A 24,590-nucleotide genomic window follows, 5' to 3' on the forward strand; every position below is an offset into this window, starting at 1 on the left:
CCATGTGTCAGTCTGGAGTGCAGAGGCAGCAAACCTGCCTGATGCTTCAGTTGTACTTTTAACCCATTTTCTCAACCCAAACGGTACCATTGGGCCCCGAGAAAGTAGCTTCCTGTCTTAAATATAGCTCTGAAAGGCCTGAGGAGGAGTTATATACACAGACCACCCTGCCAGCCAGTCTAGGTTTGCAAACACTAAGTGCCACTCCTGGATTTCAGGGGAAAGTGCCATTCTCTTGCTGTGACATTCCAGGTGGCAGGGTGAGACAGTGTCCCTGAGCTCTGCTTTTCTCATGACATTTGCTCAGGTGCAGCTGCCACTGCCCAGTGCTGCCACATGCCTGATGGGCTCCAGTGCACAGCAGGCTGGCACATAAACCTCTGTGATGCACGCACAGAGAGGGGGAAGCAGCACAGGGGGGCTTGGGGACCACAGCCTTGGTGTCTTGGTATAGTGATGCCCAGACATGCCCCGGGACAGGGGAGGAATACCCACCTTATCAACTAGGTGCGGGCCAGGAGTTGAGCTGGCCTGGTGCACACCTCCACAGGGCCACCTCAGATGGCTCAAGCATCCCACAGAGAGCCTGGAGACACAGGGTGGGAGCTGGGGGCTCCCTCCAACTCCCTGGCCCAGGAGCCAGAAGCTGCTGAGGTTCATCTTCTCACCCATGCAACACTGTGCTGGCACACGGGCACCAGCAAAGCCTGCCAACCCCAGCCCCCTGCAGATCCCAAGTGGCTGCTTGGCCCTGTGGTGGGGAAGGATGGGGAAGAGGGGGTGCAGGTGGTACCAGGGCCAGCAGAATGGTGGGGTCACAGCCAGCTGGGTACCAGCATTGCATCAGCCATTCCCCCTGTGCTCCTGTCCTCTACTGAGTGAGTGAAAAAAAAGACCCAGAGAAATTTTTTTTTTTTTTTTTAAATCCCCGTGGGTTTGACCCAGTGTTTTTGCCTGAGGACACCACTCTCAGTGCCAGCTCTCAGCAGCCTAAGTCCACGCTACCGCCGCTCTATGGGAGCGGGGCCGCGCAGCTCCGTGAGGGGTGGCTGCAACAGGACAGCTCTTTGCCGGTGAGGGGGAAAAACCCATTATCTGCTCCCACACCCCATGCACAGCTTTTAAGAGCAAGTGCACGGCACCTGATAGCAGGGAGCCAGGCGCACCAAGCCGCACCCTTCCATTAAAGTGAAACCCTGGCTGTCACTGAAACGCACTTTATATAAACAGAGAATTAAGGTCTGCCTCTGACTCCTGCCTGTAGGGGATACCGCATCCCCTGCAGCCCCGGCGGCGATGTCCTCCGGTCCGTGTGTGTTTAACCTCGGCAGTGCCCAGAAGCGGGCCAGGGCTGGAAGGCTCACAGCTCCCTCACCCCTGCGCGGGGCACTGCTGGGCCGCGCTGTGCCGAGCCACACTGGGCCAGACTGTGCCATGCCAGGCAGTGCCGAGCCGTGCTGGGCCACGCAGTGAGCCTGGCTGTGCCGGGCCAGGCTGTGCTGTCACCCTGGCTGCCGAGCCGAGCCGAGCCGAGCCGAGCCGTGCCGTGCCGTGCCGTGCCGTGCCGTGCCGTGCCTGAGCGGATGTCTGGCGGCCGCCGCGCACATGGGCGGGAGGGCGGAGCCCGCAGCCTGACATCACCGGCTCTGGCTCACCGCTACCGGACGGCTCCGCTCCCTCTCCCGCCGCCGCGCAGAGGTGAGCACCGCGGGGGGACGGGCACGGCCGGGATTCGCCCTTGCGGGGACGGTGCGGAGAGGCTGCCCCACCAGAGGGGCTCGCAGGTGGCGGCAGCGGGGCTCGAACCGGAGGGTGACTGGGACGGGGCGGGCCGAGCCGGGAGTGCACTGCGGGGCGGGGGTGGCTCGGCTCGGCGCGGCACGGAACGGGTTAGCCGGGCTTGGCTTGGCACCGCTGGACTCGGCCCGGCTGGGTTCGGCTCGGCATGTCAGGGAGGTGCCGCCCACGGGGGCTCGCTCGGTCCCGGGGCTCCGTCCCGCCGGCACCCCCCCGTCTCCCGGAACCCGGCGGCGAGGCTGGGGATCAGGGCCCGGTGTCCCCCCGCGGCCCGCTGCACCCCCTGGGCTCGGGCAGGGGGATCCAGGGGGCGGTCCGGGCTGTGGCCGCGCGGTGTTGGGCTGGAGCCAGAACTTTTGGAGGTGACCCAGCCGCGTGTGATCGCTGGGAAGAGGCGGGTGTGATGCTGCTCCCCTCCGCGCTGCCCCGTCCCTGCACACGCACCCAGCTGGACCAGGGCAGGGGGTGTTCTTGGGGTCCATCGGTGATGTCCTCTGAAGTGCAGTGGGGTGTTGAGGTGTCAACAGGTGAATGAGTGGGGTGGTGCCCCCCCAGAGAGCAGTTTGTGCTTGGGTTACAGTTTTTCACTCTCCGTTCTCTAAAGGAGAGGAGTGGTTTCTTCCAGCCATGGAAGCACTGAAATATTAAAATAATCTCTGGGAAAATCTTGGCCAGGGCCCATAGTCCCTCAGGGATGAGTGGGAAGCAGCTGTATGGTTTCTGTACTGCTGCAGGGGCTTGTTAAAGGTTTGGATGCTGAATGGGGGGACTTCAGCAGTTGATCTGCATCAGAATAACGAAGGATGGAAGTTGTGAAGGAAACAGAGAGGTGACTTTGTAGTAGGACCGTTGTGGAGTTGATGTGACCTGGTGCAGGACTGTCCCTGTCCTGTGACCCTCTGCCCAGGGGGTGTGTAGGGCTGTGATGGCCCCTTTGCCATCACACAGGGAGCTTGGGGGAGCATCCCTGTTCATAATGCCTGCACCCCACAGAGCCCAGCAGAGGATGGATGGGTTCTGAGGACCCAGATCATTTCCCTCAGTATATTATAAATTGAACAAATGCACAGAGAAATGCCTCCCGTGGTGAGAAAACAGAACTGAGAGGCAGTAGGACGGCCTACAGCATCAATACTTCTGGAGGCTGAGGAGATGGAGGACTAACGAGATTTAAATATCATGTCAAGCTTAAGTTTTCTCCTTTTAAAATCACATTTGCTATGAAACAAATTTACAGTGATACAAGATCCCACAGTCACTGTACATATTTGATTTCCTCTGTAACTGTAAGGACAAAAATGTTAATGACTCAACAAGACTTCGCTTAAACAGATACACCAAATCCCAGGAAAACAGCAATTTTGAAAGCTTGGTAATATTTTTTTATGTTTTGTTTTGTTTTGCTTTTTGTTTTTGGTTTATTTTGCTTTTTATTGTTAGGAACTATGCTTTGACTGTGACCTTGCATCATCACACTTCTAAACAGAAGCAGGGTTAGATTCAGAGGAAACACATTTCTTCCGATGGTGGAAGAGCCAGGCAAATCACTCTGCACTCTGGAGAGGTGGGGGAGGCACTGGCAGCTGAGAGATGTCACATACCAAGAGTTAAAACCCACCAATTTGTTACCTGTAAGTTCACCATCACATAGTAGCTTTTTGTCAACCCAGTGATGGAGTAAAATGCTAATTTTTTTCAAATTTTATTTTACTGCTTCTTCATAGAGTAGTTTTCCCTGTAGCCCTACAGTGGATTAAGCAGCCTCCTGTCTTCATCTAAGTTTTGGTGAAATACAGCTTAACTGAAAGGATAAGACATTTTGAAAGGATGTCAGTGACACATACCAGTTCCAAAAACCCTTAAGTACTTCAGGGTCTAAATCACTTGAGCATTTTGAGAATTTTGCCCAGTGTTTAAGAAGTACACAGAAATTTCTCCCATCCTCTTCCCAGGTACTCTGATTATCAGTGACTCTCTCTAAAGCCCTGATTGTGGTAACACTTGCATATGCATTTCCATTTAGTTCATATGAAAAAATATCCTAAGAGCTCCCCATGGACCTCAGGCTTCAAGGATCAGGGTCTGTAGCTAACCTGTCCACCACAAAAGTATCCTGATAGCAGCTACTGGTCATGTGCAAGCACTAATGGATACCAACATGCATCAGTTCAGGTACTTAGAATAAATACCTTCTCACCACAAGGGTGTCCTTGCCAAAGGTGGGGACAGGAGGCGGTGCTCCAGCAGAGCTGCCTTTAAAAAACATTTTAAAGACCATCAAAAAGGATCCCAGATGGAAGGAACTGACCAGGCAGGCAGCATTAGTTCCCTCTGCAGGAGCCAGCCTGGTGAAACCACCTGCTGCCTTCTCTTGCTTTTCCTCCATCTCTTCCCAGGTCCAGTAACACTCCCTCTTCTTCCTTCTTTCTTGTCAGTCTCATCACCTGCTTGAAGGAATGAAGGAAAAGAGAGAAATGTAACATAGTTGGCCAGAATGGCACAACAGAAGAGACCATCCTTACCTCTCCAGGGTGACCAGGGAGAGCCCTGTGCTCCCTGGGTGAAGAGAGCTGGCTCTGCTCTCCTGGGTCCCAAACCAAAGACACATTTCTGCTGGACACAGGCGAACAGCCAGGGCAGGCAGGGGGAGGTAGAGTGTGGTAGGGTCCCAGCATCTCAGGGATGTTGCCTTTTGGTGGAGAGCACCCTCTTCCCCCATGCAGATCCCCCAGCAGGCTGACCCCGTGCCATCAGTTGTGTTTTCCCTCCACCCCAAACTGCCTCCTGGGCCGTCTTCTCCCCACTGTGTGGTCTTGTGTATGTTCTGAGTCACTGTGAGAGGCCAAATCAGACAGGCAAGGGAGTGCTGATCTTGGAGACCCTTCTAACAGATGCCACAGAGCAGGAATAGCCAACCCAAATATTTTCGTGCACACGCAGTGCAATTCCTGTACATCTTTCCTGGAAAGAAATAAAGAGGATTCAAACAGCCAGAGCCTGCCAGCTCCCTGTGGTGACTGCTAAGTCAGGTCTCACTGTCTCCAAAGCCCTCCAGCTCCCAGCAGAACTGCACACATTGCCTGGAGAAGAGTGGGAGAGATTTTCCCCAGCTGGGTTCAGGCAGGAGCACCTCCTCCCATCGTGTCTGGCAGCAGGGTGTCATTAGATCTACTTGAGGAGCTTCCACCACCTGGGGGCTTGGCTGCTTCCCCACTCTCCCTGTACTTCAGGGAAGGGAAGGCTCAGAAATGGGTCATTGTGAAATAGTCATTAACTTGGTAAGAGAAACAGCAGAATTAAGACCCAAAGAGGTGAGAAGCTACACAGGACTTCAGAGCAGCACCTGAAGTTTTTGTAAACCACCCCTTTAAATCACTGAAAAACTGTGAGGTGATAAGTAGGGAAAATAACCTTGCAGTCAGGTCTCTCAGATCAGATCCCATGTGTTATGTCAGCATCAGCACTGCTCTACCAAAAAAACCCTTCTTGCTTCAGAACTGTGTTCTCCACAGTCTTACCAGGAAACCTCCAGGCTTTCAGATTCTAAATTTATGCCATTTTATTGCAGGGCATGTCCTTCTTAGGCACAGGCAGCATGGTCTTTTAGCAGAATAAGCTCTTCAGAAAAGGACTTAGTGCAAAGGAGGGCCCCTTGCCTTCAGAGTCAAATCTGGGAGAGGAGATTTTTGGGACAACCTATGGCAGAACCTGTTGGTAGCTAAGCTTGAATGTACGTAGTTCTGATGAAAAGAACAAGACAAAAGTTTGTTTTCTAGTTCTGTCATGTAGGTGGGTGATTGTTCTGCTCAGCATTAACATTTCCCATTTAACCTTGAGAAGGGAAATTGTGCCTGCAATGTGACCATGGGCTGATGTATTTCTGTGGGATAACTAGCTAAAGCATCTGAGTTGATGTGGAAAAAAAAGTGCCTGTTTTGCCCTGGTGGGAAATTTCTCCTTCACTTTCCTATTTTGAAAGATGTTTTTGAATTTTGGTCACAGTGAAGAACATCCCATGGTCAGGGAGATGCCCTTGGTTTCACCCTGGCTTCCAAAGTCAACATCCACAATATTTATCAACATTCAAGCCAGAGGGGGTGTGGATTGAGGAGGGTCAGTGCCTGTCAGCCTGTGTTTTCATTAGTGAGTGATGGAGTCTGGAGGCATGTCCTCAATTTGTAGGTGACACTGAGCTTGAAACGTTGTTGAGGAGAGACAAAAAATTAAAGATTGTGACAAATTGGAGAGATTGTCTAAAAAAACAGGGCATGTGTTATGTCCTGTGTGGTAGGATTGACCGATTGCATGGACACGGGGTGAGTGACCAGCCAGGCAGTGGCCATGGGGAGCCAGAGGCCAAGGAGATGGGCACCATGGCCCGTGAGTCAACAGTGTCAGGCAGTTGTGCAAAAGCAAACACCCTGCTGGCATGAAGAAAAAGAAGTGGGACATTGGGGAAGCAGTGGTTCTGCTCCAGTCAGTGCCTTTTAGGGGCTCAGTTGGCAAATGCAGTTCTGGGTGTCCTCCAAGACAAATGAGAGCAAGGAAGAGAGGCTGAGTTATCAGACACTCAGCACGAAACAGCTTTGAGGAGAGAGTTGGGTTTCACTCATGCAAGAGAAACTGAAGGGATATGTGAAACCTATTCTCAAAATACAGACTGTGCCTGCAAAGAAGGGGGCAAATAATTTGCAGTGTCCTTTGGGGGTAAGAGAGGCAGCAGTGAGGTTAATTGGATTGAGAGATAGAGGGGAGAAAGCTGGGCTCTGACGGAGCTTATGGAAGTGGTTTTAACAGATAAAGAGCTGATAAATGAGATAATCAGGTAAACACATGCCCTGGGGCAGGAGGAGGGATGAAGACTTTCAAATGCAAAGAGCAGTGGTGTGGAGAGAGGTGGCAGGAGGACATGCAGCAAGTCTGGGGTTACAGCAGCCCTGCAGGTCTGGGGTCACAGCAGATCTCACAGAAGGTTTAGGGTCACAGCAACCCCAGGAGCCCACGGCAGGTCTGTCCTCACCATATCACATGAGGGGGCAGGCTCAGCACCCAGAGATGCTTGCTCGGGGCAGGAGCATCTCCCCTGGGGCAGGTCCCTGTCCCACCTCCCCACCCTGGTCCCAATCAGCACTCCCTGCTCCGTGTGCCCCGTGGGCCAAGGGGCTGGTGGGGGGAGCCCAGCTCCTGGTGTTTCCTCATTCTGATGGCCTGGCTGGCGTCCCAGGGAGGCTTGCAGCATGGCTTTGCTGCCTGAAGCAATAGCAACGGGTGATTTATTCCTTTTGCCAGTTCCTGGTTTGCGCTGTTGGGGAGTTAACTCTGCTTTGGAAAGAGAAGGAGGGAAAGAGGAAGCAAGCCTGGCTTCCCCCTTCCTTCCCTCATCTTCAGAGCAGAAGGGTTATTTCCAGTCAGGCTGGGTAGGACTGAAAGGTCTCTTGAAATGTGCACCAAGAACTGCAGTTAAAGCAGCTTTGGATAAGCCCTTTTAAATCTGTTCCAGTCTGAACAGGTACATGGTACATGCTCTGTTTCTCAGAGGGGCACTCTGGGTGTGGGAAAGAGACTAAAATGTTGTATTTTTCCTGGGAAAAAAAAATGGCTGTAACCAAAAAAAAAAAAAAAATTTAATATTTCTGCTTAGTCCAAGACCTGAATGGGGACTTCAGGTGCTGAATGCAGTTCTCTCACTGGGGCTTCTCAAGGGTTAACACAGCAGCAGATGCCCAGGCGAATCACTGAGCAGAGGGCTCTGCAAATAGAAACTGTAGGGCTTCAGCTTCATGGTTCAAAGGTCCCTCCATGTAGATTGGAAGTCCCCTTGGAGCAGAGATCACCCCTGTCCCTCCAATGTGGGACCATGCTTCAGGTACCTGGGTGCCAGACATGCCAGCAGAACCAGAAGGGACCACCCTGGTGCAAAATGCAGGGCATTCCTCTGCTCTGATACATCATTTGATTCCTCATGTGGCTTGCTAGTCTTTCCACCCACGTGCTCATTAGGGGATGTAGATAATAATCATAATCATGTGCTTTATCTCAATGCAGAAGCTGAAGCACAGAGCAGGTTCCATGATGACCTGCACCAGGTTGAGTCCACAGCTACTCGAAACTCATTTGTGGTCAGTCTAGACAAAACCTGTCCTCAGGGGAAGACACAAAAGCAGTTGTTTTAGTGAAAGCACTGCTGGCTCAGACTCTGTACATGAGACTGAGCTCAGAGATGAGCTTCTGTGTGAACAAGAACCAGTTTTGTTGCACTGGACAGGACCATTACTTGGAGCTCCTGATGAGGTTGCTGCCATGTTCTCTGGCAGTTTGTCTCAGGGATATGTTAAAGGCATTGCTTTTTTTATTAGAGTTATTGAAAATCTAAGCTGTCTTTTATCTGATAAATCTGAATACTAAGACAGGGAAATGGGCCTTGATTTTCTTTTTTTTTTTTTTTTTTTGGACAAAACTGAAGTGAAACTCATGCCTTACCACCACAGGTCCATCGTTCTTTAGGGTTTGCAACTCAAACACCTCCAGACTGCGAGTTACAGGATACAGCTAAGCTATCCTCCTGTACCAGATGAAGTGCAAGGGGCCTGAAAAGATGGGCTCATTGTTAAAGATGTGGTCAAGGATATCTGGGTCCTCCCAGACAAACTTGCTGGAGTCCCATAGTCATTAGTGTCTCGGTTCCCCACATCTGCTGACAGAGGATAAGGACTGAGCCAGCTCCCTGTTCATGGTGGGGGATGATCTGCTCGGCAGATTGACTCTGCTGTGAGCCCAGAGACACCTGAGTGGGCCCCTTGCAGCCCAGCTCCCACCAGAACAGCTGTCCTGCTGCAAAACCTGAGTGAGGATGCTCAGCAAGGGCAGAGAGGCAGAAAAATCTTGTTTGCCTGGCACTGAGCCTAAGCTAACACCCTCCTGCAAAGCCTCAGGTGCAAAATACATTGAATTATCCATGTTTTTCATCTGTGAGAGCTCCTCCCTCCCTCTGCCTGGGACACAGAGATTTGACTGCTTCATTTTACCCAGCTTTTGTCTGTCTGATCCCATTCTTTTGGGCAGGACTGCCCATCTGGCCAGTTTTGGTAGGTGCCTGGCAGAGCAGACCTCCTCAGCTTGCTGGTTGCCCATCTCTCGCACTGTCCTGCAAACAGCAGTAATTGCAGTGTAGTGGTGAGCTGCATACAGGAACGAGTGTGCTAGAGATGGAGATAGCATCCCCACATAGTGACATAAGAGAGTCTTTAATAGTCTATCTGAAGGGCAGCTTCACATTGGTTTACATCATTTAATTAGGGAACTGCTTCCCAGTTAGGATTGAAGCTGGTTTACTTGTGTGCTTTAAACCATCTTGTAGTTTCCTTGGTAAGAAAATAATCTCTTTGTGAATTGCACATGCCATAACAGCAGGGGTAGAGTTCTCTTGATAGGGAAGATCAATAAATGAGGTTAATTTAAGGCTGCAGCATCCTAAAGTTGTGTCTGAACACTGTGGTCTCTGCTCTAGACCTCCTCTGCCTCCGAAGTATCCTGGCCATGGTGCATTGCACTGACTTTGTGTGGGTGGACCTTGCCACACAGAATTAGCTTTGGGAGGGAGAGTTTTAAGCAGGTAACACATTGCTCAGAGGTGCCAAGAAAGCAGCATGAACATGGTAAGTCAGGGGTGGTGGTGGGAACAGGGTGAGTGCTCCACAGAGATACAGAAGCAGAAAAAACTGTTGCCTAATCAGACACTCCATTTCCAGGTATCTGTTAGGCAGAGAGCACAGTGTCTCAATGTGTTTATGGTAGAAGAGGGATTTTCTCCTCCTTCCATGGGGGATTGCAGAGCACTGCAGCACTGCCATCCCACCAGAGGCTGTACAGTGGGGACAGGTCCTGCTCCAAACCCCCGACAGTCGGAGCACAACTGAAATATTCACACCAAAATCCACAGAAGATATTCTGAAGCTTCTTACTTCTGAACTATCCTGCTGACTTCAAAGGCCATTTCATTCTGTCATCCCTTTTAATCAAAATAACTGAAGACAGCGAAGCTGTTTATCTCCAAACATTGTTAACATCTCTCTATGTGTTCAGTGGCAGCTACAGGACAGGCAAAACACATTACAAGAAAATCTGTTTGCAGCAGAATTCCCATCCCAGTGGGAGCATGGAGAGAGCTTTTGAGGTATTTCAGATGATTATAAAATGAATCTGCAGGTAACAACCGCTTCACCAACCTGAAGGTTGGTTTCTCTCCTCTTAGCTGAGAGCCAGAGATCTGTCTCTCTACTTCAGGATAACATTTGTGCATACGGGTGGTGGAAAAGCAGAGGGGGGTAGGGATGGAAGTGTAGAAAAGAAAGCTTGTTAGGCTGAACAGTAGCATTGGCCCTAGAACAAATAGTTTTGGCCACAGATAAATTCAGCTGGAGCAACACGGTTCCTAAAAAGTAAAGCAGTGAGTTTTTGATAAAGAGTCTGATAAGAATGGGCATGGAGAAAAAACCCAACATTTTTTCAGATAGAACTGCTTTACTTAACACTAGAGGTTTTGCAGCACAATTGGTTGTGGATGAAGAGGACTCGTCTGCCCATATTGCTCTCCAGTGTTCCCATTGACCTCAGCTCCACACCTCAAGAAACCCCAGGTCTCTTCTACCTCCTCACTGATCTGTTTCTTCCCCAACTTGCAGTCTTTGTCATCTCTCACACTTTTTCTATGGCTCCAGGTTTATTCCTCCCATTCCCCCCCCCCTTTTTTTTTTTCAGGGGAATGAGCAGAACTGCAGTGTGCGTTTCAAAATATGGCTTTTTATAGTAGTATAGCAGTGTTCTCTGTGTTGTCTCAGTCCCAAACAGAGTGAGTTTGTTGATTCTGGTCTTTACTATCATCTCTGCCAGAGTGCCCAGTGGAAAAGCCAAATGTCTTGGTGTGTTTGTTCCCTGCTCCACCTCCTGAGCTCTTTAAAAATCTGCCCTTAGGGAATGGCAGATTCCTTTAGGACAGATAAGCCATTCCCTAAGCAAGAAAGCAGATCTGAGCTGCTGGTGGCACAGCCCCTGTGCAGCCTGGCAGTTTCCTGCCTGAGTTTCATCTGAGCTCCCAGGCTGGCTGATGTGCTGCCAGTGAATTTATTGATCTTCTTGAAACCTCTCCATGGCCTCAATACCTAATCTGTTATGGAGAGCCGAGTATTACAGGGCAAAAGTCATTAACGTTTGTAAAGCTCATCAAGATCTTTCATGAGCAAATCCCATCATGTTTTAAGATATTTTTAAATGTCACAATTAAGTTCTCATTATTCATTTAAGAGCTGAAGCAAACAGTGCTTGCCAAACCCAGTATTGGAACTGGCAAAAGCTGCAACTTCTTCATTTACCACTTTTAAGATACTTCTGTTTCAACTGAAACTCCCTGCCTTGATTCAGCTCTTGCAAATCAGAATCACCTCCTGAGCTTTCTCAAGTGTGGGCTCAGGAATCCCCATGGACTCCTGGCCCTGAGCTTTTCAGAAGATGCCCGGTAGCTCCTTGGGGATGTGAGCTGGTCCTGGTTGCTGTTAGCACTGGCCTGGCTTTGCAGTGCGGGGTGCTAGCATGGAGAGCAGCAAAGGGTAGAGAAGTGCAGCCAGGAGGTGTTGGACCACACAAAACTGGGAAACCTTCCTAAAACCCTTTGCCTTCCAGCCCAGTGTAGTGTTTTGTCCCCCTCCAATGGTGCTTGTACATTACTGCACGCTTGCGGGTTGTTTGGCAGATCGGTCCAGGGCTGCTGGATCCAAACCCATGCTGACTTCTGTCCAAGTGGCCGAAATGGCATTTTGCCCACGACTACGGACGTCTCTGCAAGAGCTTCACAACGAGCTTGCGTTTCCCCTTGTTTTTTTTCCCGCTAGGATGTCTGGAGGAGACATGGCCAAACCCCTCCTGGGCCATCGGAGCACGGATGGTGATGCCAGCGTCACGCCTGCCGCCGGCCGTGCCATCGGGGTTCTGGGGAGCGGGGACTTTGCGCGGTCCTTGGCCATTCGCCTGGTCTGCTCAGGCTTCAAGGTGGTGGTCGGCAGCCGCAACCCCAAGCGCAAAGCCAGCCTCTTCCCTTCCGCAGCTGAAGTCACCTTCCAGGCAGAGGCGGTGAAGAAGGCAGATGTCATTTTCGTGGCGGTTTTCAGGGAACATTACTCCACCCTCTGTGACCTGGCCGACGTCCTGGTGGGCAAGATCCTGGTGGACGTTAGCAACAACACCGAGATCAACCAGAGCAAAGAATCCAACGCCGAGTACTTGGCTTCTCTCTTCCCAGCCTGCACTGTGGTCAAGGGATTTAACGTGGTTTCTGCTTGGACCCTGCAGTCAGGTGCCAGGGATGGAAATAAGCAGGTATTGTTTTCTTCTGACAAGGGCCAAATCCCAACTATTTCTGCATCGGCAAATGGCCTAAGGCTTCCAGGAGAAAGGGTCTGAGTGCTGGCTGTGGCATCCAGAGACCAACCCATAGCTTCCACGTTTCTTTGCTCCCAAACAAAGTACTCTCACTTACTTCACACTTTGTAGGCTTTGGAGCCTCTGCCTAAGTGAAAAGTGTTATTTAATTGTATGTTTATGTATACAAGGCCAGTGAAACAAACTGGTGGTGCACACATGAAAGGCAGCCTCTCCAGGACAGAGGTCCTTGGCAGCCATAGTAAATCCCCATCAGCAAGGGAAGCACCATGCTCTGGAAAAACATAGGCTTCCCATAGCACAGCATCCCTCCCAGCACGCTTGCTCCCAGCAGCCTGATCTCTCTTTGCCCTGTGTGTATCTCTCTGTTCGTTGCAGGTTCTGATTTGCTCAAATAACCAAGAAGCCAAGCGCACTGTAGCAGAAATTGCTCAAGTCATGGGATTCACCCCTGTGGACATGGGCTGCATGTCGTCAGCCTGTGAGATTGAGAACATGCCCCTGCGCCTCTTGCCAGCCTGGAAAATCCCCATCTTTTTGTCTCTGGGGCTTTTTCTTTGCTTTTTCACTTACAACCTGATCCGCCAGGTCATCCACCCTTACATCAGGGAGCAGAAAAACAAGTTGTACAAGATCCCCATCGAGGTGGTCAACACGACATTGCCTTGCGTGGCCTACGTCATGCTGTCTCTCGTCTACCTGCCTGGGGTGCTGGCAGCTTGCTCACAGCTCTACTATGGTACCAAATACAGGCGTTTCCCAGACTGGTTGGACCAGTGGCTCCAGCACCGAAAGCAAATCGGGCTCCTCAGCTTCTTCTGCGCTGCTCTGCACGCCGTGTACAGCTTCTGCCTGCCTCTGCGCCGCTCCCACCGCTACCAGTTAATCGAGACAGCTGTCAAGCAGGTAACGTGGGTACTCTCCAGGCCAGCACCTCTAGTTGTAGTCTTCTGCACACATCCAGGTGTTGGGGAGAGGGTTTGCTATCTTGGCTGTTGCATTCGCTCTCCAAAACGCAGTGGGAATAAGCTGCGGGCTACACAAGGACTTCTTCCATGGACCATCCATCTCAGCAGGGTGCTGTGTGTCCATCTGCAGCCAGGGATAGGATCAGCCTCCCCCTTGCCACTGCTCCCCAGAAGCACAGACAGTCCTTTGAAACCAGCTTTACCCGGCACCTGGCATGTCTTGTGACTAGGGCAGAGGCAGGAAAAAAATCACAGAATCATAGAATCATTAAGGTTGGAAAAGACCTTTAGGATCTCCTTAAGGTCCATCTGAACCAAGCAACACCAGCCATGTCTTGAAGTGCCATGTCTACACCTTTTTTGAGCACCTCCAGGGATGGTGATTCTGCCACTTCCCTGGGCAGCCTCTTCCAACACCTGACCATTCAGTGAGGAAATTTTTCCTAATATCCAATCCAAACCTTCCCTGGCACAACTTGAGGCCATTTCCTCTTGTCCTCATGATTCTGCACTTCTTCTGCCCCTGGATTCCCGCTGCTCCAGCCTGCTCCCTCCTGGGATGGCACAAACTTCATGCAGAGGAGTGGGGAACCAAGTGAGGAATTGCCCCATACCCAGTCTGCTTTCTGCCCCAAAATATTTCCCAAGTGTTTCCAAATGCTCATCCCAACAGAGAGGAGGGGGCTTTCAGCAGCAGTGCCTGTTGAAAGCATCCATCCAATGAGATCCTCAGCCTCTCTGCTCCAGCCTTGAGCAAGTCCTTTTTGATTGCCACTGTCACACATTAATCTTGGGCAAGCATCCTGTGTTCATTTCCCCTCTACCTCCTGTTTTTGAGCAACATCTTTGTTTAGTAAATTAAACCCATTAATGAGCTAAAGAGGATGATTCTAAATGTTCCTCTTTGCCATGCAGGATAAAACCCATCTTCCCTTCCATTATCATGAACAATTTCCCCCTAAATGCACTTGAAATGAAGGTTATTAGGAGACTACTGCATATTCAAGTATCTGTATTTGTTTTCATGGCTGTAAACTGACTTCTCATTCTAATTATCTTTCCAAATGCAACTTTGGGGCTTGCTGCTGTGCTTACAAGCTGTGGGAGCTGAGATCATTCAGCCATTCTTCCCAGCAGGCTTCAGATCTGGTATGGCTTGGCCAAAGAGCATTGGGATAAAAGAGCATTTTCACACCTCCCAAAATGCAGGGGCAAATGTACACTGGACCAGGACCCAGTGCATATCAAGGAAACCTGCTTCCAAAACCAAAATGAATACATATAAAATTCAGTTCCTCTATTCCTAAGCGTTCTGTTTTAACAAACCTTCGTTGTCATGCCAGGCTGTGGAGAAGAAGATGAATATCTGGGTAGAGGAGGAAGTCTGGAGGATGGAGATTTATATCTCTGTTGGAATAATTGCCCTGGGCTTGCTGTCGTTACTCGCCATCACTTCACTTCCATCCATCGCAAACTCTCTTAACTGGAGGGAATTCAGTTTCATTCAGGTAAAGTTGATGTTTCCCAGTGCCAAAGAGTGATTTTGCCATCTAACATGTCACAGATCCACGTGGGGATGAGCAGCAGCCTTTGCAAGGAGGGAGTCTTTAATATCTTGCTGAAGTTCTTTCTCACTCTAGATTTAGCAGCATTAGTTAGAGATCCTGAGAAAAATACGGTGTGTCCTGGCCTGGTGCTGGGGAGCAGCACTGCCATTCACAGCTAAAATCCTCCTGAAGTCACACAAGGTAGAAAAGCAGAAAGTTTTAGGGTCATTCTGAGAAGGCAGGCAGGTTTGCTTCTGTGGGCAAGATCCCCTTGAGCCCTGTCATGTGTCAGTCCTGGTGACTGCAGGGGCTGCTGCAGGATAGCTGACACCATACATGAGCTGTGTACACATCTCAGGTCTGCTGTGGGGTTCAAAAAGACCTAGACTGGTCTAGCCCAAGAAGCGAGCCCAAGAAGCACAGAGAAGTGTGTATGATTTCAATGAAAAGTCCATCTCTGATTCTAAAAGGTGAATTAGAAATGTAATTTTTCTTTCTCCAAAGTCACTCACTGGTTTGGGAGCCTTCTTCCCACTTCCAGTGATATCCAAGCTCCCAAAAGCCAAATTCCCTTACTGGCTCAAGCCTACTACATGGGACATTCACAAATCCCCAGTTCTGGGGTTGCAGCATTTTCAGGGATGCACTTGGAGCCAGGCTTATGGATAACCAACAGGGATACCAAGTATTCCCTGCATGTTCAAACTGCTTTTGAGGCCACATTGTACACGCCATGTCCCTGTTGTATCCCTTCCAAAGGGGAGGTGCAGGAGGCAGAGGTGAATGAATAACTATCATCCACCCTCTCCTGTTGAAGCTCTTCAGCACTTGTGCAATTAATCCAGTGTTCATTAGAACAGGAGTTTGAAGCCTGCTTCCCCCCCCACATGCCCTGATCACCAAATGAGCAAGTCAGTTTGTCTTTTTTCCCCTCTTGCTGTAGGCTAATGAATAATTATTTACACTGAGTAAAAAAGCCTCACCAGGAGAGCTCAACTCCAAGAGATCATCCTTCAGGGAGAAGGGGGACCTGGCTTAAAACCTCTTTCAGTTGGGACAACAGGAGCATATTAATTCCCACCTCTGTCTTGGGAAGGCTGCAGCCGCTGGGATGTTGGATGAAGCAACCCTGGCTTAGGCATCTCATACCAGCAATCCTAAATGAAGGGAAGTATCTCCTTGCAGTCTGGAAGGAGGCTTTGAAACCCCCTGCATTTCTCTTTGGCTCCCCAAGCAGCCTGGCAGCTCTCCTGGAGTTTGCTGGTGTAGTGTCATGTACCTTGTCACGACCACGACTGTCACATCTCCCCTTTGGGACCCCTTCCCATGTCTCCTGAGGGAATGTCAGCACTGGGACCAGACAAATACACGATACAAGTCTCCAAAATAGCTCTTGGCTGCCCCACATGGGAACTGGCTGGCTGAGTTCATGGAAAGATACCCACACCTATTTCTGTCCATGTGGGATAAAGTGTGACAGTGACAGGAGCTCCAGCTGATCACATGCCCGAAAGGCATGGCTGGTGCCTTGCCCCACTGTGGAAATATCATGTAAAAAGAGCAGGTGACAGATCTCAGCATGTTATCTTCCCTGTGTGTTTGTTTGTTTTGTTTTGTTTTGTTTTAATGAGGACTCTTTTAAATGATTTACTCTTCACTAAGTTAGCAATGGAATTAAGAGCAGATACAGCTACAGCTCCCCTGAACTAACACACAGGCACAATCTAAATACGAGGGCTGAAGCATGAGGCTGCTTTCTCAAATATTTGGGAAGTTTTACACTTTACCCTGTTACAGCCCATTGGAGGCAGTGTGGCCTGGGCAAGGTGAAAGAAAGGGAACATACAGAGAGCAACCACCCCAGCCAGGTGACTCCCAGAAGATGCTGAAGTCTCAGCTGGACTGGCTGGTGTATTTGAGAGATGCTGTAGCAAAAGCCACATTTGAGAGCTGGCTGGGGATTGTTACAAATTCAGGAGTCCCCTTTAGTCCCCTCCTTTCCTGGAGCTTCCCAAGCCTGACAGTGTGTCTACCTGTATCAGTGTTAGGGCATACTGCCATGCTCTTAAGTTGTGGCAACTTAAGATGGGCCTGATGGGCCAAAAAATCCCGTTTGGATTGTTGCAAAGATTTTATATATAGAAAAAAAATTTAAAAAGAAATTAATTATAGGTCCTTCACATATATGAATTTCTATTAAACAGAGTTAACTTGGATACACAGTTCCCCTGTATGTCCAGTTTTGATTTACAGAAAATGTACAGGACCTAGACACTTGGTAACAGGAATGATTTCTATGCAATTCAACTTGTAGGAGACATTTTTAATGTTCCCTGGTGATTTACAAATCAACTCTAATAGGCTGAGAAGAAAAAATGTGTATTATTGCCTTTACCTTCCCACCCTGAGAAGTCCCTCCTGGAATTTGAAGGTTGATTTGACCTCCTTTCTTTCTTAACTCATGTATCACATGATATAAAAAAAAATCTGTCATCAGACCTTTTCTAAGCCCTCTGTTGATGAAGTGTGAGCCAGAGCCACTTCCTTGGAGCTAATGGCTTCAAGGGGCTGACAGGAGCACAGGTCAGAAACATATTTGGGTCAGGAAGGGGCTGTTTGCTTTGGGTGCTGCCCTGACATTTCTAAATGAGCCACATGCAACTGAATCACCTTCACTAATGCCCTACAGGGAGCCTCAGAGACACCAAGGAGATGGAGGGAAATACAAGATTTTATATAGAATACAAAAATCATGTAAAGCCTGAATGAGAAAATACCATCTTTGTACAGCTGGCTTTCAGAGGGCTTTAATACCTTACGTGGGTGATGGCCCCACATTCCTCGTGCTGGGACAGTGCAAAAGAAACCCTGTCACTGTTTAAAACAAACAAACAAAAAACCAGCCAACAAAAAAAAACCCAAACAAACAAACAAACAAAAACAAACAAACAAAAAAAAAAACCAAAACCAAACCCAATCAAACAAAAGTTTCATAGCCAGCAACTTCATAGAGAAGATAAATGAGAGCAGAGCTTCAAAACTCAGTGTGGTATCAGGGTTAAGCACGCTGGCAGATCAGCCCCATGGGATGCTCAGTGGGCTCCACACTGTACTACCCTGAGTGTACAGTCAGCTGGTTATAGGGAGCTGTATGTATACAGTGAGACAAGCTGCCATCAGCAGACTTTTTTGTTTTTCATGAACTCACAGACCAACCTGTACCCAGCTGGCAGGTCCTGCAGCCAGAATTAGCACTGGGACCCCCCCCTGGGCAACCCCAACTCTCACCAGATAGCCCCTCATGGTGTTGGGAATGGATCAGCTGGCTGATGCACTCTGAGGAGTTGCCAGTGCTGTTCCCAGTGCTGTTTCCAGCCACTGGCTGCTTATCCATGGTTTTTGGGGTTTTTTTTGCCAATTAGCTTTTCTGCTTCACGTGCCCTGCCAACTGCATGCAGAGGTTGGTTACTGAGCTCCTGTGGTGCCTTTGTCCCCTTTTGTCCTACTAATTGGACTTCACCCTGTCCCCTTTCCCTGCTTTACATCTCTGCAATGCCAGATGAGCCTCAAGCTGGCACTTCCAACCTTACCCCACCCGAGATTTTATTTCTTTTTGCCTGTTGGAGAGAAGCTCAGAGTAAATCAATGGTGGATGAGCTATAGGTTGGGTCCTGCTGCTAGGTTCAGCTGCAGTCCTGGTAGATCACCCTAGATCTGGTAACATGTTTTAGGGTAACTTGCCTCCCCTGCCCAGTCCTCTCAGCTGCCTACATGATTAGCTCTGGAGGTTAGAGGGGTCTTGATCTAGTTCATGGGTAGCAACATAGTACATTGTTTTAAGTTGTCTGGATTTTTTAATAGTTTCTTAGCAGTAAAAAATCGGAAGGGATTGAGTAGTTTTGCAGCTGTGATTGTTTTTTTCAAGAGAAAATTATGAGTCCTTCCTCCTGTCTTGCCCTGCTCCCTTATTTCCCTGCTCTCTCCCCTTCCCTGGACATACCTTCTGGAAGACCATGTTTCTTGCTGACCTCTGACTACCTGCACTGAGTCAGGTATTTTGACTTGTAACTGAAAAGTAAAATTACTGGAAAGAGAATTGGTTCTACCTTGGCTCAAAACAGGACACTTCCCTGAGCTAGGGACAGCAAAATTTTTCCTGTGAAGGCATCCAGAAATTTTGTTGTTATTCCAGGCTTAGATCAAGCATTCAAAGTAGGGCATCAGAGCAAGCTGCTACACCCACACTTTTATTTAAAAATACATCAGGAAAGGTTTGCACTTGAGACACCCTTGGGAATGAGCGCCAGGCTCCTGATGAGTGCCAGCAGGGAACAGAGCTGGGAGGCTCAGGAGCCAACACCTCTGAGGCTGGAAACCACCAGTGAGGGGTCTACAGTTTAAAAATCCTCTTGAGGGATCTGGAAATCTTCAGGCTATGATCTGAGCTGAAAATAGGGGAAGTTCTTGTCTGTATATCAGGGGCTGGTTCCTTCCTGCCTCCCTACATGGATAAAGGGCTCTTGACTCCCCGTTTCAAGGACTTGGTCCATCATGCAGCCTGATGGCCTGACTCACCAGCCAACACACATCTCCAGGACAGGCAAGGGATATCCTTCAGGACTGTTGAGCATTTCTGTTTCCACAATCTCATTTTCCTGTAGATGATGGCAGCTACCTGAAGGTCTTTTTGCTTTGTGCAAAGCCACAGCTTCCCTGACTCCTGGCGGTGACAACAGCTGGTCTGGAGCCATGGTGCTGATGCTTCACCACCCTGGTGGGCAGCCTCTCACAGCCATGGGCTGGCAGGCAGCAGAGCTGGCAGCTGGGGCTCAGGAGGGGCATTTGGGAGCTGCCCATGGTTACAGGTTTTAGCAGGGGCTGTGGCTGCTGCTTCACAAGGAGGCAGGAGTCCACCTCTCAGCTGAGTTGGCAGCATCTTCTGGGAGACTCCTGCTGCATTTCTGTTATCACAATTAACCTCTGATTAGTAAAAGAAGAATGCAGTCTGGCACGCTAGCCAGGAAAGGTTTCCAGTCACGTTTTATTCTGCCCAAGAATTGCAGGAATACTCATTGTTTTCACTGTGCTATATACACTTACAAAACAGTGTTTAAAAACAGGAAATTAGCCAGGCACAAGGTCTTCTGCTAACTGGCATGTGTTTTTCTTCCTTTTAGTCCACCGTGGGATTTATTGCCTTAGTAATCAGCACTTTGCACACACTCACGTATGGATGGTCGAGGGCATTTGATGAGAACCAATACAAATTCTACCTGCCTCCAACCTACACCCTCACCCTGCTTGTCCCATGTACTGTGATCCTAGCAAAAGTCATCTTCAGTTTGCCCTGCATCCAGCACAGACTTCTGCGAATCAGGAGGGGCTGGGAGAAGGGGAGATACGTGAAGTTTGTTCTGCCCAGCGCGACGGGGGAATATTCAAGTGGGGAGACCTCCAGCAATGTCTGATAGAGCACACCCCCCACCAGCCCAGCTGTGGCAGAAGATTTCAAAGCACTATCAACATTTCTATAAAGGTGTTTCTTTTTCTTAAATATATGTATGTTTTGGTATGATTGTATTATTATAAATAATAAAATTTGGTGACTTTAGAAAATGAACCATGAAACTAGTTTAGACAGAAGTAGTTAAATTATATTGCTGATTTGCTAGAACAATTATTGCCTTAAAAATGACTGTGAAAGCCAAGCTAACAGTACTAATACACATGGGAAACTGATGGACTCTGTTAGTCAGATCAGTCACTGAGGTGCTGACTGGCAGCTCCCTGGACTGGTACTTCTCGGTTGCTTCCCTGGCTGCTCTCATAAATTTCAATTTTTTTTTCATTTTAATATGAAGCAGCACAGATTTTCTGGCAGCAAAGGTATTATGCCTTTTGAGTGTCTGGATCTATCAAGACAGTGAGGTTTAGAAAGATGAATTCTCTCTGGTTTTGGTCTCCTAAATGAATTCTATGGACAAGTAAGCAATATCCATGCCATGTAGCAGCTGCAGATTTTACTAAGAGCATCCAAACCTGGCAGCAAATACAAGTATCCCGGTTGTCTCAAATGCACTTCTGGTCCTGTAGGCTGTGTCTGGTGCACATTTATAAGCTACAGAAATAAAGCACCTTTTCTAGGAGCATTTGAAGAGAGGGATGTCCCTAACATCACATGTCTGCTCTTCACTGCTGACTCTGAGATGAAAACTGCTGCTGCTGCATGTTCTCTGTTTTACTAAGCCAAAGTTTCAAGCAGTATTTGATGGAAACAGAGTGAAGATAATTAGAGGAAAGACAGGCTGCTTCACAAAGTTACATGGATAAAACCAATGCTTTCCAGCTGGCCTTATATCAAATAATAGGATGAAGCTTTTAGAAAGCATTGTCACCTAGACATGCCCATTTACACACACAAAACAGCAGCTCTAAACCCACTGGGTTCAGTAGCAATGATAAGATCTTCAGATGGTCTGGCAAAGTGAGTTTTGACCACAATGTGAAAATACAGCAACTGTAGATTTTGAGCACAGTCGTTGCCTTGTACCTTAAGAAGTAATTTGCCAGATCACAAAGCAAGTATCAAGTGTTCTTCTGACTTCACACCCTCTTTGGACAAGGTACAGGGCAATGAAGATTTCTGTCCTAATTTCATTTTCCACCTGTCACTTTCTATCCCTTCAAGCTTTTGCTCTATCAAAATAGTTCTCTAGGTTTTGGACATCCAAATCACCAGAGAATGGACAGCCATTCACCAAGGCTCAGTTAAAAACAAGCAATCAGGATGATGCAAGACAACTACCTCAGTAAGGTCAGACACAAGGACATGACTTGAATAGCTCATTTTCTTACACTTAAGTAAAAGACCCCACTCAGTGTTCAGAATTGCTTTGAAAAACAACATCTGTCAGCATCAAATGAGGTCTGGACTGTGGGATAAGAAAGTACTTGTCAGGAGACCAGTTAATATAAATGACAGGGGAGCAGTGATCAATTCTGAGGCACAGAAACCCATCTACAAGGCAGCATTTCTTCTGTAACCTGGATGATTTCTACATGGACAGAGGAGCTTAAGAACTCCCTGTTTACCTCAGCTAACTACAGTGAGTAATATTCTCCAAATATTACATGGTGCCAGTGCTGATCCTGAGGGATTTCAGTTCTTGCCTAAGGCTTATGATGAAGTCTCCAAACACCATGTCTTGTCACCAAATAGAAATCAATCAGCCAGAAGGAAATCACCAGATTTCATAATCGGTTGATCTTTTTTTTGTTTGTTTTTTTGGCAACATGAGGGAACTACCATTCTTTCATTCAGAAAGCTGCATTCAGCTTTCCCCATCCACCTCCACAGACCAGCCCAGATCAAATCACTCTCCTAGCAGATTGATTGCCCAGCACTATTTATTTGTCATTGAAGGGTGGGTAAAATTTTCACATGGATTTGAGACAGTTTCACCTGAGTATAATTCCACCCACGCCAGTGGGTTTTCATTGAGGGAAAACAATTCAGCAAGCAAGTTCTTTTAGTCTTCTCTTCCATTTCATCATTAAGCAAAGTCAACATAAAGGCATCAGTTTACACATTTTCTGGTTACAGTAGTGTATTTTGATGCCTCTTTTTTCCACTTAAGCTTTTTTTTTACAGCAGGCAAGACTACTGCCTGGTGATAAAAAAACCAGAAAAGCATTAGTATGGAGGGAAAGAACATTACAGAGGGTTGCAGACTCTCCCTTCACGGGGAAGGTGTGGTTTTATTGTGAGCTGCTGCAGAGTTAAAGACTCACCTTTCTGCCCAGCAGAAGTAAGGTTTGCACCTTTGCTTTGTTTGTTTGACTTTCACACCCACATATCATTACCCATCACTGGCAAAGGGACAGTTTTCATGAGCAGAAGTAAAGTCAGGCACCCAGAGCTACCTGAGGAGCTGGCTCTGTTAGTGAGTCACTGTGGTGCTTCTTATGTGGACACAAGCCCAGGTGAACAAACAAGCCAGCTCAAAATCCCCACAGCTGCTAAAAAAAAAAAAAAAAAAAAAAAAAAAAAGACTGGCCAAGTGCTCCAGGGTTGCCTGTGCCAAGGTACTGTCCAGCCAGTCACTGTCCCTTTTAAAGACTGAAATCTGTTCCTGTAAAGGCAGAAGAGCATTTCAGATGGTGCCTTCTGTAGGCATAGGATTCTAAAAACTTGGAAACAACAGCTTGAGTGATTTCTGATGATTTTGGAATGGTGAAAAGTACTTTGATGAATTTTTCAGTTATCTTTCTTACACTTTTTTTTTTAATGTGGACAAGGAGCTTAGTGACGTTAGCTTAAAATTTAGCAGTTAACTGGTTTTGTACTTGGAGTTGCTCTGTATATTTGTACACACACACATATATATATTCTGGAATGTAAATCCTTTATATTTTTATTTTCTGTATTGCCAACTCTGTGCCTCTGAAATATGTAAGAACCAACTGAAAAGCTGTAAGAAGCCAGTTTTGATCACTGGCATCTGTAATTATATAAAAGATATTCTGAACAGGTCCATATAATTAAATCTGAACTTCTTTGAGTCTTTTTTCCATCCTCCCCATAAACAATACCATTACTCTAACAGCAGTAGTAGAGTAGTGTAATTATCTAGAATTTAACCACTAGGAAATAAAATACACTACAGACAGCAGATGGTAGAGTCTTGTTATCAAGGCAATAAGTGAAAATGAGCATTGCTGTGATCCGTGGTGCCAGGGCCTCAATTACTCAGCTTCTGTGCATGTAGGAGGGCACAAGTATGTAGACACTCATTTCATTGCAAGAGGCTCCTGATACTTCATAGCACTTGTAGCACAGGATCAAAGAAGCTTAAGCCACTAAAGAAAAAGTGCAATTGGTCCAAAGTTGAAGAGAGTTCCGGATGAGGGTTTACAGGACTGAAAAGAAAATGGGAGTTTTAATACTATCAATTTGTTCTCTGTTTCTTAAGTCCATTCTTCATAGGAGTGGCATGCCCAATCAACCAACCTCTGGATCTGCAGCACTGCATTTTAAAGAGCTAATTTGTAAGTTGATTTTAATGAGTTCATTTAAATTCCTGGGCTGAAGATTAACCTCTGCAGGTACAGTTCTGTTACTCATTCTGTTTTATAATGCAAGGCTTTTAACAGTGCAATTGGATTTTTGCTCTTCAGGGATTTACTTATAAAGTGACATATCAAGCAACAATTAAATCTTTAGGGGGATGCACTTGCTTCAGCCCCTTTATGCAGCCTCTCCAAGATGGCCAAGCAGCTGCATGATCTGCAGCAATCAGCAAGAGAAGTCTGGTGTTACTCTTGAGCCCAAAATTTCATGCACTGAGCTAGTGGGATCTTTGGACTGTGCCTGAGGTTTGAGGAATGAGATTTGTTACACCAGGACAGTTTCCTTTTAGTATGCCTTCATAAACCGCAGCAGCAGTTTTGCAGAATTTCTCAGCAAGGTTTTGTAGTGCAAGACAGAGCCGTGCTTGTTTTAAAGCTGAGTATACAATATACAGGAGGAAGATACCATTTCTGACTAGAGGCAGCTCTTGTTAGCAGAGTGTGTGCAGGACTTTCCAAATCAAAGACTAAAAATACCTGTTGTGTGTGGCCAGGAGGATCACATATTACAAGCCAGAGTGTTACAGTAACCTTTCAAAGACTCAAAGTGGCAATACTGCAGTCCTCCTAGAAAGATAATCTGCTTTAGATTTAGAAACCTCAGCACTGGAGGATCACTACAGCTGTTGTTCAGCTGGTAAGTTACTCTTCTTATCTGTTTCCCATATCTGATGTGCAATCAGCCAGCTTCAGCTGCTGCTGTGGCACGCCAGCCTGC

The 24,590-nt window shown here is 47.8% G+C and overlaps 1 protein-coding gene across 3 annotated transcripts; it reads left to right on the top strand.

The window, feature by feature from the left end:
• The first annotated feature begins 1,598 nt into the window (after positions 1–1,598).
• Positions 1,599–23,275, top strand: STEAP3 (STEAP3 metalloreductase). Of its 3 annotated transcripts, none has more exons than XM_030453778.1 (5): positions 1,599–1,698; positions 11,682–12,165; positions 12,607–13,134; positions 14,540–14,704; positions 19,921–23,275. In XM_030453778.1, the coding sequence occupies exons 2-5, from the start codon at positions 11,683–11,685 to the stop codon at positions 20,209–20,211; spliced, it is 1,467 nt and encodes a 488-aa protein (XP_030309638.1). In that variant the 5' UTR covers positions 1,599–1,698; position 11,682; the 3' UTR covers positions 20,212–23,275. The 3 variants fall into 3 exon arrangements, with proteins under 3 accessions (XP_030309638.1, XP_030309640.1, XP_030309639.1); XM_030453779.1 differs by lacking the exon at positions 1,599–1,698 and adding an exon at positions 1,709–1,784; XM_030453780.1 differs by lacking the exon at positions 14,540–14,704.
• Positions 23,276–24,590: the final 1,315 nt, after the last annotated feature.

This window comes from Calypte anna, chromosome 7 (assembly GCF_003957555.1).
Source record: "Calypte anna isolate BGI_N300 chromosome 7, bCalAnn1_v1.p, whole genome shotgun sequence".
Taxonomy (NCBI): domain Eukaryota; kingdom Metazoa; phylum Chordata; class Aves; order Apodiformes; family Trochilidae; genus Calypte; species Calypte anna.